Source organism: Mus caroli, chromosome 7 (genome assembly GCF_900094665.2).
Source record: "Mus caroli chromosome 7, CAROLI_EIJ_v1.1, whole genome shotgun sequence".
In the NCBI taxonomy this organism is placed as follows: domain Eukaryota; kingdom Metazoa; phylum Chordata; class Mammalia; order Rodentia; family Muridae; genus Mus; species Mus caroli.
Window position 1 is genome coordinate 28,111,690 of NC_034576.1, and position 13,177 is coordinate 28,124,866.

Genomic DNA, 13,177 nt, shown 5'->3' on the forward strand with positions numbered 1-13,177 from the left:
GCCCTGCACTGTGATAGACAGGGGGAACTTAGGGAGGGCAGGCCAAGTGACTTGGAAAAGTGCCTTCACCCTCTGAGTGCACACACCTTCACTCCATGACAAAACACTACTTTGCTACTTAGAAACAAGAAAATAAATAAAGAACAAAAGGAGGGCAAGGCCTCTGGCTGTTGGCAGAATCCCTGGGCCCATGGCTATCCACTACCTGACACACTGAGCACGTGAGCAGTGGGGCAGGTAGAATTGCTATGGCTGCCTTACACACTATCCCATGCCTGTCAGGAGTGTCCTCATAGATATACTACAGCCCCCACAGGGGTCTAACACAGAGTGGTGAGGAAAACCCATTTCTTGTGGGAATACTACCACCAGAGATGGCACAGGAGTGGACGGCAAGTCAGCACTGGGCCGAGATCGGACAGTCAAGGTCCAATCGGCTCTAGCCAATCTTTAGTCAGGCTTCCATCAGCTTGATATTACCATTTCTATCAGCGCAGTCCTATGAGGCCAACTGGGGTGCTGACCAGTAAGAGCTGGGATTAGATCTACCAAGGCTATGGAATCTGCTGCCAAGGCCACAGGGACCATGGGGACCTCCAGGACTCGAGAATCCAGAGGACTCTCTCAGCTGACAGGTAGCCTGGGTTCAGTGTTTGGGGTGGGGCAGCCTTACCTCCATCTTGGTCTGGATCCACGGCCCCACCATATTGGCTTGGCTGGCAAACTGTCGGCGGAGGTGCTCATTGGATTGCTGCTTGCTCTGTTCCTCCAGGAGTGCATGGTCCCGCTTTGGCACCAGCTGCTGCACCTGTGGGATGTGCCACAGCACAAGTCAGGTGACATCTTCCCCACCTGGACAGTGCAGCCCTTGCATGTCACAGAGCCTGGCCCACCTTCTCCCACTTGGAGTTGATGATCTGGGGGGTAACGGTGGTGTAGGGATTGCTGCCCGACAGCTTGATGTGATTGCTCTCAGCGATCCTCTGGGCCTCTTTGTGGATGGCCAGGATGGCTTCACGCTCCCTGTCAGCATCTGGCAGGGTGGACTTGAACTGGTCATGGGCTGAGATCAGGCCCTAGAAGTAAGAATGGGAGTGAAGAATGCAGCCTGCCTTTTTGGGGGCAGGGTGGGTCCACCCCTTAGAGGGTGTGGTGGGGCGGACCTCGATCTCCTCGATGGTGTGGACGATGAACATGTCCTGCAGGTCCTCCATGGCACTCTCCATCCAGTTGTTGAAGGGTGCAGCCCGCTTGGCATACTCCAAATGCAGCTGGTCGATGGTCTCTAGCTGTTTCTCTGTTTTCTGTAGTGTGCAGAGAGGTATGGGGACAGGGAAGGCAGGTCAGCTGGTGAGCAGATACCCTCCTAGAAGTCTCCAACATCACTAAAGGGCATCAGGCTCCTGGTGAGTCACCTCTCCTCACCTCCAAGGCTTCCCTGCGACTGTGTGTCAGAGAGCCCAGGTTATCCCACTGGTCGCAGATCTTCTGGCACCGTGTGTTGACGTTGTGGGAGTCATAGTAGTCCAGCTCGCTGTGGAGCAGACAGAGATGAGACCCAGCAGGTGGTAGGCACAGACTCCACCCCAGGGGCCTCAGGCCCTGGGGTACAGGTGACAGACTGGAGCAGGTGGATGGGAGGAGCTGAGTTTCCTTTTACTTTCAGCTATAGCATTGGCCGCAGCCATGCTACTGTGTTGGCCTAAGCACACTCAGGGAGGGTGGAGACCAATGTCAGCGTCTGCCTCAGTGATGCTACCTTCCCTTCCCATTTAGATGGAGTCTCACTGAAAAGCCCTGGCTGGCCTGGAACTCAAGAGTTCCTCCTTCCCTCACACTCTGAGGACTGGGATTGAAGGTGTGCACCCCCACCCCCTACCTCATAGTTACTTTATTATGACTAGTGTGTTGTGGAGAGGAGAGGAGAACTTTCAGTGTTATGGTTTCTGGGCTTCCTATTTCCGGGCACATGGCCTAAGAGCTCCTGGGGAGTTAGAGGGGTCAGGGTTACAGCTTTTTGTAGGCTCAGGAGAATGGACTCGGGTTGTCAGGCTTGTGTGGTGCCTACCCTCTCCACCTTATTGAGACAAGGTCTCTCCCTGACCGTGGAGATCATGGGATCCTCTTGTTCCCGCCTCACCGAGGCTGAGATTACAGGCATGTGCCACCATGCAGATTGCTACATTTGCTCTAGGGATACAAATGCATCCCCATGCTTGCACAACAAATACTTCACTTACTGAGCCATCTGACCCTGTGTACTCATGGAGGTCAGAAGGGGACCTACTGGAACTGGGGTCCCAGGCAATGAGCTGGCAGATGTGGGTCCTGAGACCTGAACTTTAATCCCCGGGCCGGGACAGTGCGTTCTTTTCTAAAATTCTACATTTATTTACTTTATTGTGTGTGTGTGTAGGTCAGAAGAAAATTTGTGGCGAGCTCTTTTCTACCTTGTGGATCACAGGCTCCAACTCAGGTCTCCAGGCTCGGAGGGAAATGTCTTGACCCACTGACCCATTTTCCTGGCTCTAGGCTGTTCTTTTGATTTTAACAACATCTAGCAGGGACAGCTTGCAGTGGTTCATAACTGTAATCCCAGCACCAAGGATGCTAAAACAGGAGTGAGTTTAAGGCCAGTGAGCTATAAAATCAGGTCTTTATGAACTAGAAAGATCCTGCCTCAAAACAACAACCACCACCACCAAAACCAACCAAACAAACAAACAAAAAAACAAAGAGCCAAATCACCAATGGCCAAGGCTGGCTTTTTCCACTCTTGGTTACTGAAGCCTGAAAGTACTGGCATGTTAGTTAGGGTTGCTGTCTTGAAAGGTTTATTTATAAATGTTGTCTGTAGTGACAATTTTGGTTTCTTAAAAAACATAATATCATAAAAATGTGCTTTCAGGCTGGAGACGGCTCAGAGGTTAAGAGCACTGGCAGATCTTTCAGAGGTCCTGAGCTAAATGTACAGCAACTACACAGTAGCTCATAACCATCTATAATGAGATCTGGCGCCCTCTTCTGGCTGTGCAGGCAGAACATTGCACACAAAATAAACAAGCAAGCTTTCATTTTAGCACTTTAATCCCAGGTGTGGGTTATGGGCTGCTTCTGACTGTCCACAGCAGCTGACTATGATTCGCTTCATGCTCTAGCAGAGGCATGGTTTTGCCAGCGGCAGATTGTATGACATTTATGATTTTGGGAACTTTTCAGGGGGTATATAAATGCTAAAGACCCACAAGCAGGGTTGGTGGTTGCAGTTTGTTACTCGTAAAGAAACCAGGTTCAGGAATCTCTTTCTCCTCTACCCTTTCTTTCCTAGCGAGTTATGAGTTACGGGGGAGAAAGAAGAACCCACAGAGTAGCAAAGGCCAGCTACAATCTTAGTACAAAATTATTCTAAAGCTGGATGTGGTGACCCATGCCTTTGATCCCAGTACTGAGGGGGCAGAGGATCAAGACTGAGGCCAGCCTGGTCTACACAGAAAAACCCTGTCTTTGGAAAAAAGCAAAACAAAACATCTAGCTGTACTATTTTATTGCTGTTGCTAATCTCTTGATGTGGCTCGTGTACAAGTTAAGCTTTATGACAGGCATAGACAATGACAGCGGAGTCGCAGGTGCATGCATTCTGTCTCCCTCTGAAGCATGCACACACTGCACCCTGGCACTTGCTTGACTGACATTCTTGTTGGTTAGGCATGGACTCCAGAGAGTTCTGTGACACTGCTGTATACCCGACAATGGGGCGGCACCCACGAAGCCTCCTCTCCTTCCTCTAGGGCCATGTCTAGAATGTTGTTTCCTGGGCTGCCTGGCCTTGCCTCAGAGGCTGGGACCTACTATCTGAAGAGTAGCCTAGCCCAGCTCTCCAAGTCTCTATTTCAGGGCATCTCACCTGTCGCTCATATATAAGTGCTACTTGCATTTCTTTCCTTGGTTTGGACGAGCAGGTCTCTGGAGGGTAACCCCGAGGTACCAAAGTTACTGGTCACAAAAACCTCTGGTATGCACATGTGCAAACTGTGGCCAACTGTAGTGGGAAGGAAGAAACTAGCCCTGTTTCTGTGGTCCCACTGGCAAGGGTGGGAAGGCCTTGCAGAATTGCTCAAGTTTGGGGTGAATAGTGGGTGGGAGTGTCTGCGGAAAGAGCAGCTCCAGCCAAGGATCTTATTTTGGGAGCTCCCTTCAGGGCCTGTGGATTTTCCATGATGTAATGGACCAGGCCTCCCACTCCCTGGCCCCGCCTTGTTGCTGGCCACTGTAATAAGGGCCCCATTCATTGGCTCTTGAGGGGCAGTGTACTAACTGTGCACAAATTTATGTGACTGGGCAAGGGAAGAGAGGGACACTGGCTGCCTGGAAGCCCTTACAGTGACTGTATTCTGAGCAGGAGGGACAGGAGCAGGCAGAACAACAGGCTCACTGTACAGCACTCCCCATACAGGGTGGCAGGCTGGGGAAGACAGGCACCCTTAGAATCTGAGGTCATGCCTGTGCTGGAGAACCTAGGTCCCTTCTGCCTGTTGGTGTTGGGACAGCATGGGCAGAAGCCTTCATTCTGTAAGGCTCTCCTGGTGTATAGGAGGAGGCGGGGTTGAGAGCTGGGGACAGAACCAAGCTCGCCGCTGATGATGCCACAGGGGCACACGTACTTGAGCTCCTGGGCAATTGCAGCAATCTGCTCCACGCGGTCCTGGTGTGCAGCCAGGTCACTTTCAAAGGCCTCATGTTTTCGGATCAGAGCTTTGATGTCTGACAGGGTGGCTGTCTCGTAGTCCCGTTGCTTCAGCATGGCCTCCTTCCCTACAGGTGTGGCAGAGGCACCGTAACAACAGTCAAAGAGCTGTCTGACGGGCAGAGGTGCAGCAGAATGGACATTTGTTACTGCAGAGGATGGAGCCTAGAAGCTACTGGAACCTTCCTCCTTGCCCCTTGGGGCAACTCCAAGCCCATTTATGTTTTGTGCAGTTCTGTACAGACTTACAAAATACTGATACTTGGTGTTTACGGGCCTGAGACAGATATCACAGTGTAACTACTATGCTCTAAATAGTATCTCTTACTGGTAAGAGAACCAGGATAGAAGGGCTGATACCAAGGCCGAAAAGTTACAGACACCCATTTGTGGACATGGTGACTGAGAGAAGCCTTGGGCTTTTAGCCAGGCCCAGCGGGATCAGGAAAGGGACAAGCCTGGAGTCTGGGCCCAGGAGCTGTGCCTGCGCCAGCTTTTTAGAGCCAGTTCTCCTGGGTGGTGGTCCTAACCCAGTCTTGTCGCCCCACCCGCTTTCTCGGCACAGTGGGTGGGGCTGTCCAAACCCTTTGAAGGAAGGGAGAAACACTGTTATTAGTCCTGGAGCCGGACTAATTACATGCCCAGAGCAAAAGCCCAAGCAGCCTGCTAGTAAGTTAAGGGACGACAGGCTACTTACTGAGGGAAATGCCAGCCAGGATGGCAGTCAGACCTCCACTTTTTCCCTCAAGGAGCCCTGTTTCCAATGGCCTCTGGGCTCACCCTCAGATCAGCCCCCAGAACACCTGGGGCAAACAGTTGGCACCCCTTGGCCAATCTCCCCTTTGTAAAACAGTGCCAGCAACAGCATCTATGTGGCCTTGCCCATCCTGAATTTTAGCAAGATGATGGTTAAGAATGGAGTTGCTGCCACCCCCACTCAGCCACTCCCAGCCTCATCTGCCTAGCAACTGCCAGCCACCCTCAGGCCAGGGCTGGCACCAGGAGGCGAGAGGTGGACTTGGAAAACAGACTCCATAGGCCTACCACCCCCGCCCCAGGCTGGAGGGCTTAACCACAAGGCAAGCTTGCAATTCCCTTCTCCAAACTGCTTTCTCCCAAGGGTGGGAACCAGAAATAGCAGCTGAGAAGAATTCAGCCTCAGCTGTTTCAGCAGGGAACTGGCAAGTGTGTCTACACGGCAGCCTTGGATGTATGTGGGGCTCAGTGGTGTCTGGGTTTATTCCCAGGCACTCAAGTCCCTCTGGAAACCATCCACATGGGCAGGCCCCACCAATTCTGATACCTCTCCCTGGGGCAGGGGTCCCACAATGATTTAGAATACAGGTGGGGGCTCAGAAGGTCTGCCAACCGCTGGGAGGGTCAGGTGTGTGAAGGTGTCAACCAATACTGGGTCTAGTTGTAGGTGGGCCTCATTTACAGTGCAAGCCTAGCCCCAGGCATTCCCAGAGAAGGATCTCTGAGGGGTTACCACACCCACAGCCCCATGAAACCAGCTGCCAGACCTCCAGCTCATTTTGTGAGAACCACAGCATAATCTAGAAAATGAGCTGGCAAGACACAGCAGAAAACACCTTAGCTATATATGGGGCATAGGAGTTATGGCATTCCTTACAGCCCTCACAAGAGAAGTGCAAGTCTATATGCCTGAGTTCTCTCTGGGCAGGACTTACCTACTTGGGAAACTACTGTGCATAGGGCCAAGCATGGCCAAGCTTGGATTTTCAATACAGTAGTACCTCACACTGTACTGTAATCTAGACTACTCTGGAGCCCTCTGTACAGCCCAGGCTGCCCTTGAAGGGCACCATTTCTGAGGCAGGAGGTAGTACCTAGCCTGGTCAGCTCACCACCTGTCTCCTGTCTTCTCTCCTTGGCCTGCTCTGGACAACAGCCGGGCTGAGGTAACGTGAGAGCAGGAGTGTAGTGGTGCTCAGCATCTGGCTGCGGTTGGGACGATATGCCCACATGGTTAAGGGGCTAAGGAGGCTCCCTGTGGAACCGTGCATGGGGTAGCAGCGGTGGAGAACTGGTGGTGCTATAGAGGTGTCTTTTGGAAGGCTATTTATGTCTTAGCAGTGAGACTGCGCCCAGGGCCTCCACTGAGTGGCAGCTTGTCTGTGGGCGTGTCACATCATGACTTTGTTTTTCATGGGCATTTTCTGAGGGCTTTAAGTCTCCCAGGAATCTGGAATCTCAGCGATGGAATAGGTCTCAACGAAGGGCCAAGGCTGTTATGGGATTCTCCATCATGGGTCAGACAGGCAGTGGCAGGGCTGCTGAGAAGCAGGCTTGGGGACAGGGTGGTGACTGAAGACAGACTAATGCAACCTGGCCAAGGTGCTGTGAAGCCCAAGTCACAGGCAGCGTGGTAGGCTGAACTTGGGATTGGAGACCATTCCTGGAAGGGACATAGCAAGTGTGAAGGCACAGGGAAGAGCCTTGCTGTACTGTTCCTGGATAATCCAGGAGGGGCTCACCCATAAGCCATCTTAGGTCAGAGCAGAGGTGAGAGGGACTGCGTGTGCTGGCACACTGAGAGTGGACAGAGAGCAAGGCAGCATGGGAAGTGTACCATCAGTCCAGGCCTCGTGGATGGAAGCCTTCTGCCGGAACTTCTCTGCCAGGTGGTCAAGCCGTTCCAGCCTACGGATTTCATTCAACAGCCATTCTTCATAGCCCTTCTCAGCCTGCTCCAGGTGCTGCCACCCATTGTTGATGTCCTGTGGGGTAGGAGAGAGCAGAGGTCTCTCAGGATGCTGGTGAAGAGGCCTGCCTCTGTGTGTGTGTGTGTGTNTGTGTGTGTGNGAGAGAGANGTGTGTGTGTGTGTGTGTGTGTGTGTGTGTGTGAGAGAGAGAGAGAGAGAGAGAGAGAGAGAGAGAGAGAGGGAGAGGGAGAGAGGGAGAGGTGTGTGTGGGTAACTACAGGGGCCAGAAAACGGCTCTTAATCCCCCAGGGACAGGAGTTACAGGTGGTTGTGAGCTGCCTGACTTGGATCCTGGGGACTCAACTCGGATCCTTTGCATTGATAGTTTTGGGCTAACTGAATGAATCTCAGTGTGAGTGGGCAGGTGGGCAAATCAATGGATGGATGCTGCTGAGACGACCTTGAAAGGTGTCTTGTTAGCCTGGAGTACTATTCACATGGTCCACACAAACTGTGGTATGGCTGGGGTAGTATTGCAGAGCATGTTGGGTGTAAAACCTCAGTCAGGAAATGTGAAGCACACCCATCACCATCCCCGCCCCAAAGGCTGATTTACAACGATGGCAGCCAAGCTTGATGCCCTACTGTGGGTCCCAAACTGTGGGTGGCGGTCAACTCACAGAGACCATCCTGCCCTCGGAGGGCATAAAGGCAGGCCGGTTGCTGAGCCGCAGCTTGGTCTGCAGTGTGTTGAAGTTGATCTCCAACTGACACTTCTCCTGCACCTTGGGCGGCTTATGCACACGCCTATAGTCTCGGAAGTCCTCCAGCTTCTGCTGCATTTCCTGGATGGTCTTCTGAGGCACACGGTCCTCCAGCCAGGGGATGGTGCGCCGAATCCACTCTAGAAGCTGTGGGCCCATAGGAAGCCACGTTAGCTGCTGTGGAGGTGCTCAGGGCGCTGCCAGGAAGGACTGCCTCCTCAGCTTACAGGGAAGTGGGATGTGGAGTTACAAAAGCCCTGACCTCAGGGCTGCCTTGCTCCCAAACCCAAATTTCCCATGATTTCCGTGGGGGCCCCACAGCAGAGGTCTGAACGTGTGCCACTCCTGGAAGCACTGTGCTATCCCCTACTTTCTGCTCATGCCTCTGCTCAGAGTCTTCCTTGCCCAGACTGAAGAGGGTGCTCCAAGTCCATTGTCCCTTCCCAGAAGACACACTGGTCCCCTTTCCGTACTGTCAGGAGACTGTGACTCCTGAACTCACAGGCCTTGAGACTCTTGCTCAGGCCTTGACCGTACTTGACACAATGGTAAAGGCCTATCTATGTTTGCCTCACTTGGATGGCTAGTACATACACAAGGCCTGGCACCCCAAAACGGAAAACTGGAAGAATAAACAACAAGTATTCTTACGACCTGCTCTGATCTTTAACAAGGCAGGGAAGAACACTAACAGGCCAACAGTTTAGGCATTCCAAACGATTCCAGAACAGTAAAGGCACAGAAATGGCTTCTTAACATCAAAGACAAAACCAGAAATAGAGGCAGCAGGCTGAGTGTGCATTGTGACTCCCACCCTGTCTTATGGCTGGGAATGGCAGTTACAGCTCAGTGCCACCTTTAGTTCTATCAGTCCCATGGAAGCCAGGGCCTTGTGCATTCAAGGCAAAAGCTCCAGCAACCGGCACCGTTTCAGTGCCAGCTGTCAGTACACAATCCATAAAACCCTCAGCTGGGCAGAAGCTGCCACTCTGGGTTGGCAGTCGAACATCTCTCACGTCTCCCCAGTCCATGAAATCATGTAGCTCAGGTGGTGGGGCTAAAGACATGGCTCAGAGGGGAGTGCCTGCCCAACATTCAGGAGGCCCCACACTTCACATCCACACCTGAATCCAGTAACCTTGAAGTCCTCAGGCCCAGGAGTCATGGTTCTAAAAATGCAGGAAGCTGAATCTCCACATCTTAGTATGAACCTAAGCTCTGGACTCGAGAGCTGGCTGGCATGGTGATTGCCAAGCATTCTGTGTCTCATATTTTCTAGGTCTTGCTACATCCACTTCACGACAGCAAAATAGTGTTTGTTATCCCAGTACTTGGGAGGGAGTCAGGAGGATCAGAAGTGTAAAGCAAGCCTGGGCTACATGAGACTCCATCTACTCCTGACTCCTTGTGTGTTGCCTCTCTCCCAAAACAAACAAACACCCCCAAACCCTCTATTTTTTATTTGATGTGTATGGGTTTTTGCGTGCAGGTATGTTCATGTGCCACTTTGTATGCCTGGTATCCCCAGAAGGCAGGAATCAAACTCAGGTTCCCTGGACAAGTACTCTTAGCATCTGAGCCATCGTCCAGGCTCCCCTGCCTAGCGCAGGTTCAGTCTGGTGGGGCACGGAGCACTCTGGAGCACACACTCACATCACTGGCCAGGCGTTCATAGTCTTCCATCAGGTGCTCATTTTCCTGGTTCACAGCTAGCACCTTGCAGATCCGGTTGGCAGCGGTCTCAGCCTAGAGTGGAGAAGCACACAGTCAGGGCTGCCAGAGGCTGGGGACCCTCCCCCTCCTAATAAGCAGGTCCCCCGAAAGCAGGTTGTCCAAGACCCACAGAACTCCCCAAAGAGGGAAAGGAGAGGAAGCGCATCTCCAGTAAAGTGGCCTTGAGCAGCCATGTCCTCGGGGTGGCAAGACCTGAGCCCCTGCTGAGAACCAGGCCTCTAGCTCCCAGGACTGTACTGGCACTCACTGGAAGGGTGGTGAGGGGATGCGGTACGGTAGTCTCAGTGGTCGTGCGGTGCATATTCTGCCCATTCTGGCCCCTACTGGGAGGTGAGGCTGACTACAGGGGCTCATGTGGGTATGAGTCACAATAGGAAGGGCAGAAGGGAAGCACAGAAGGGGAGATACATAGAGTTGGCTGCTGTACACTAGGAGCCTGGGTGAGGGACAAGTGCCACACAGGAGAAGGGAGGCAGGTAACTTTCGGGCAGCACAAAAAAAAGATCCAAGAAGAGTTGGAACGGCAACAAAACAGGAACAGAAATAGTGAAGAGGGTCTACAGGGTGATGAGGAGGAAAACAGAGGCTCGGGAGTTGGCTCCAGGTCCAGTGTGCTTTCCCATCCATATGTGGCGCAGGACAGAGTAGCTACAGGTGGTGTGCATTTGTTCTGTGCTCAGAATGCACCAAGACTTGTTCCAGAGGTGAGACAAAGGCCAAGACCTGAGGAGCTGCTGGGACCAGCTTCTGACCCCTAACTGAGCCGTGCTGGGACCTCAAGCTCTAACCTACTCTGCTGCTAGTCAGAGGTGGTCTACTTCACTGCTGGAGTACAGGGCATTTTAGGGGATTGGTGAATTTAAATGCAGACAAGAAGAAAGAATGAATGCTTTGGTGATTAGACACAGGAAGACAGTACTCTTGTGTGCCAGGCCTGAATTCACCCAGAAAATACTTTGAGGAGACTGAACTGGCCTCTGGGACATGACAGTGCTTAGGAAACCCAGCACTGCTGGGTGTCCCAAGGGGTACAAATGAGAAAGCTGAATCTAGTAGAGTCCCCCGTCCTCCTCACTACATAGACGAGGCTACCTTAGAAGACATGCTGAGCACAAGCATTCTGAGCCCAGATGTCCCCTAACTGCGACTGCTGTCCTGGACTTTCTTGCTAGTGACTGATCTCTTTAGCAGACCTTAGTCAGCTCCAGGCACAGGGCATTTCTGGTAGAAAAAAAAAAAAGGATTCATAGCATGAGGCTAGGGAGGCCCACCGTGGGCGTGCCCAATGCTAGTCTTGCTGTTAACTGGGGCTCATCACTACCTATTCCCACTCAGCCTTCATTACCAGCAGGGATGGGATAGTCTTCTTCCTTCTCCACGCCTTCCCGCAAAACACTACAGATACAAGCTCTAACCCATGCTGAGTGGGTAGGGAAGGGGCATTGAAAGCAGGCCATTTGGGTAGGGGCCTGAAAAGAACTTGGCACCTTTGCTGTGCCACAGACTGTCTTAAACTCTGGAGCTCATTACTGCATGCCTAGACCAACTCTGTGCGAGGCAATAGGATTCTCATCTTATAAATGGGGAAACTGAAGTAAAGTAGCCTATCCAAGACCATGCTGCCAAGAGGGGGCAAAGCAGGGCCGGGCCAGGCTGCCCATGAGGAGGTCCCCACTGGATGTAAGGTTCTAGGAAGGCAGTATACAGAAGACAGCAGATGTGGTGTCTCTGAGCCTCAGTTTCTTTTTCTTTCAGATGTGTCTAACAGCCTCCACTTCTTCCATGGTGTGTACAGGAGTTCTGTTGGGACCTAGGCAGTTAAAGGCCTTGGAGAGGGCCCAGGGAGGTAAACGTTCCCAAAGCAAGCACCATTTGTCCTTAGCTCCTGGGCTGCTAACACAATGCTGTTGACCAAGCCAGTATACAAGACCAGGAGGGCACAGAAGTGCCAAGATATATACATGTGCTGAGTCCCTGACAAGGGCCAGATGGTGCTGCAAGGTAAGCAGGGCTCAGGGAGACTCACTCCAGAAGCCTCCTGAGCATCTGGGCAGGAGACTGTTTTCTGAAAGGAGGCTCACAGGTAGGTGGCCCTGGAGTAGAGTTCCTGATACCAACTCTATCATCTACAGTGATCTGGGCTTCTATTTCCCTGAGTCACATCCATCACCGATGTGGCTATGCAAGAAGGTGTGCGAGGCTTTGGGAAACCCTGGCCGAATAGGAGGCACCGGGACCTCTGGTCATGATGGCTCTGAGCTGGTCAGCTGGGCCTCCACATCTTGCAGTGATAAAGTGTTTTCATTTGAATCAGGTGCAGGATACAGGGCTGCTGAGGACTGTCCTTGCAGTTGACTATGATTTGCCTTGTGCTCTAGAAAAGGCATGGATGGGTCTGACAGCTGTGAGTGTGTGAAGTCTGGGATTTGTAAACTTTTCAGAGGGTATGTAAATGCCTAGGGCCCCAAGGCATAATATTGGTCTTGATTTGTTAGTAGTTGTGCTCAAAGAAGAAAAAAGGAAAAAAATTAGATTCAGGAATTTCTTTTTCTTTTTCGAGACAGGGTTTCTCTGTGTAGCCCTGGCTGTCCTGGAACTCAACTCTGTAGACCAGGCTGTCCTCGAACTCAGAAATCCGCCTGCCTCTGCCTCCCAAGTGCTGGGATTAATCAAAGGTGTGTGCCACCATGCCTGGCACGATTCAGGAATTTCTTCTCTCCCCACTCTATGCTTTCTCTCCTATCTAGTGACAGGGGTGGAACTGGGGGATAAAGGGTGGGATAAAGAACTCACAAAGTGGCATAAGACCAGCTACAGGGTCCTCCCACCCTGGCTCACCTTCTGGGCCCCCGAGAAGGCGTGGTAGAAGCAGGACACGTAAGTCATGATGGCCTTCTCATCTGGCCTCAGAGTGCCTACAATATCTGCGCAGAGAGAGAGAGAAAGAGAGAGAGACAGGACAGAGTGAAAGATGCAGGAGGGAGGCGGCCAGCCAGCCCGAGGCTCATGCGGGAAGAATAGCGCTTGCTCTGGACTGGAAACCAGCGGAGCTCAGACCTGGGGAACATGCCCTGCCATGGTGCACAGAAGGGCCATCGGGCTCTGAGGGAGGAGCCTCATTTTCAAATAGGCCATTGAAAACTAACTAGACTGTATGAAAGGAGCTGCATTTAGGGCCAAAAAAGTCAAAAGTTAAGCGACTGTTTCTGAAACCCTAACCATAATCGTGTCACCTGACCTACCAGCCATTTGCATAACCCCTACTAGAT

At 52.1% G+C, this 13,177-nt stretch overlaps 1 protein-coding gene across 5 annotated transcripts in view; it reads right to left on the reverse strand.

Moving 5' to 3' along the window:
• Positions 1–13,177, reverse strand: part of Actn4 (actinin alpha 4) — a 70,300-nt gene that overhangs the window by 3,950 nt on the left and 53,173 nt on the right. For 3 of the 5 annotated variants that reach the window (XM_021168443.2, XM_029479202.1, XM_029479200.1), the window contains exons 9-16: positions 9,828–9,920; positions 8,091–8,321; positions 7,338–7,485; positions 4,662–4,812; positions 1,426–1,534; positions 1,164–1,304; positions 894–1,076; positions 674–808 (exon numbers count right to left, since the gene is read on the reverse strand). In XM_021168443.2, coding sequence (XP_021024102.1) covers positions 674–808; positions 894–1,076; positions 1,164–1,304; positions 1,426–1,534; positions 4,662–4,812; positions 7,338–7,485; positions 8,091–8,321; positions 9,828–9,920 — 1,191 coding nt within the window. Of the gene's footprint in view, positions 1–673; positions 809–893; positions 1,077–1,163; positions 1,305–1,425; positions 1,535–4,661; positions 4,813–7,337; positions 7,486–8,090; positions 8,322–9,827; positions 9,921–12,746; positions 12,833–13,177 lie in introns of all 5 variants that reach the window. The other 2 variants (XM_029479201.1, XM_029479199.1) reach the window with 1 other exon arrangement.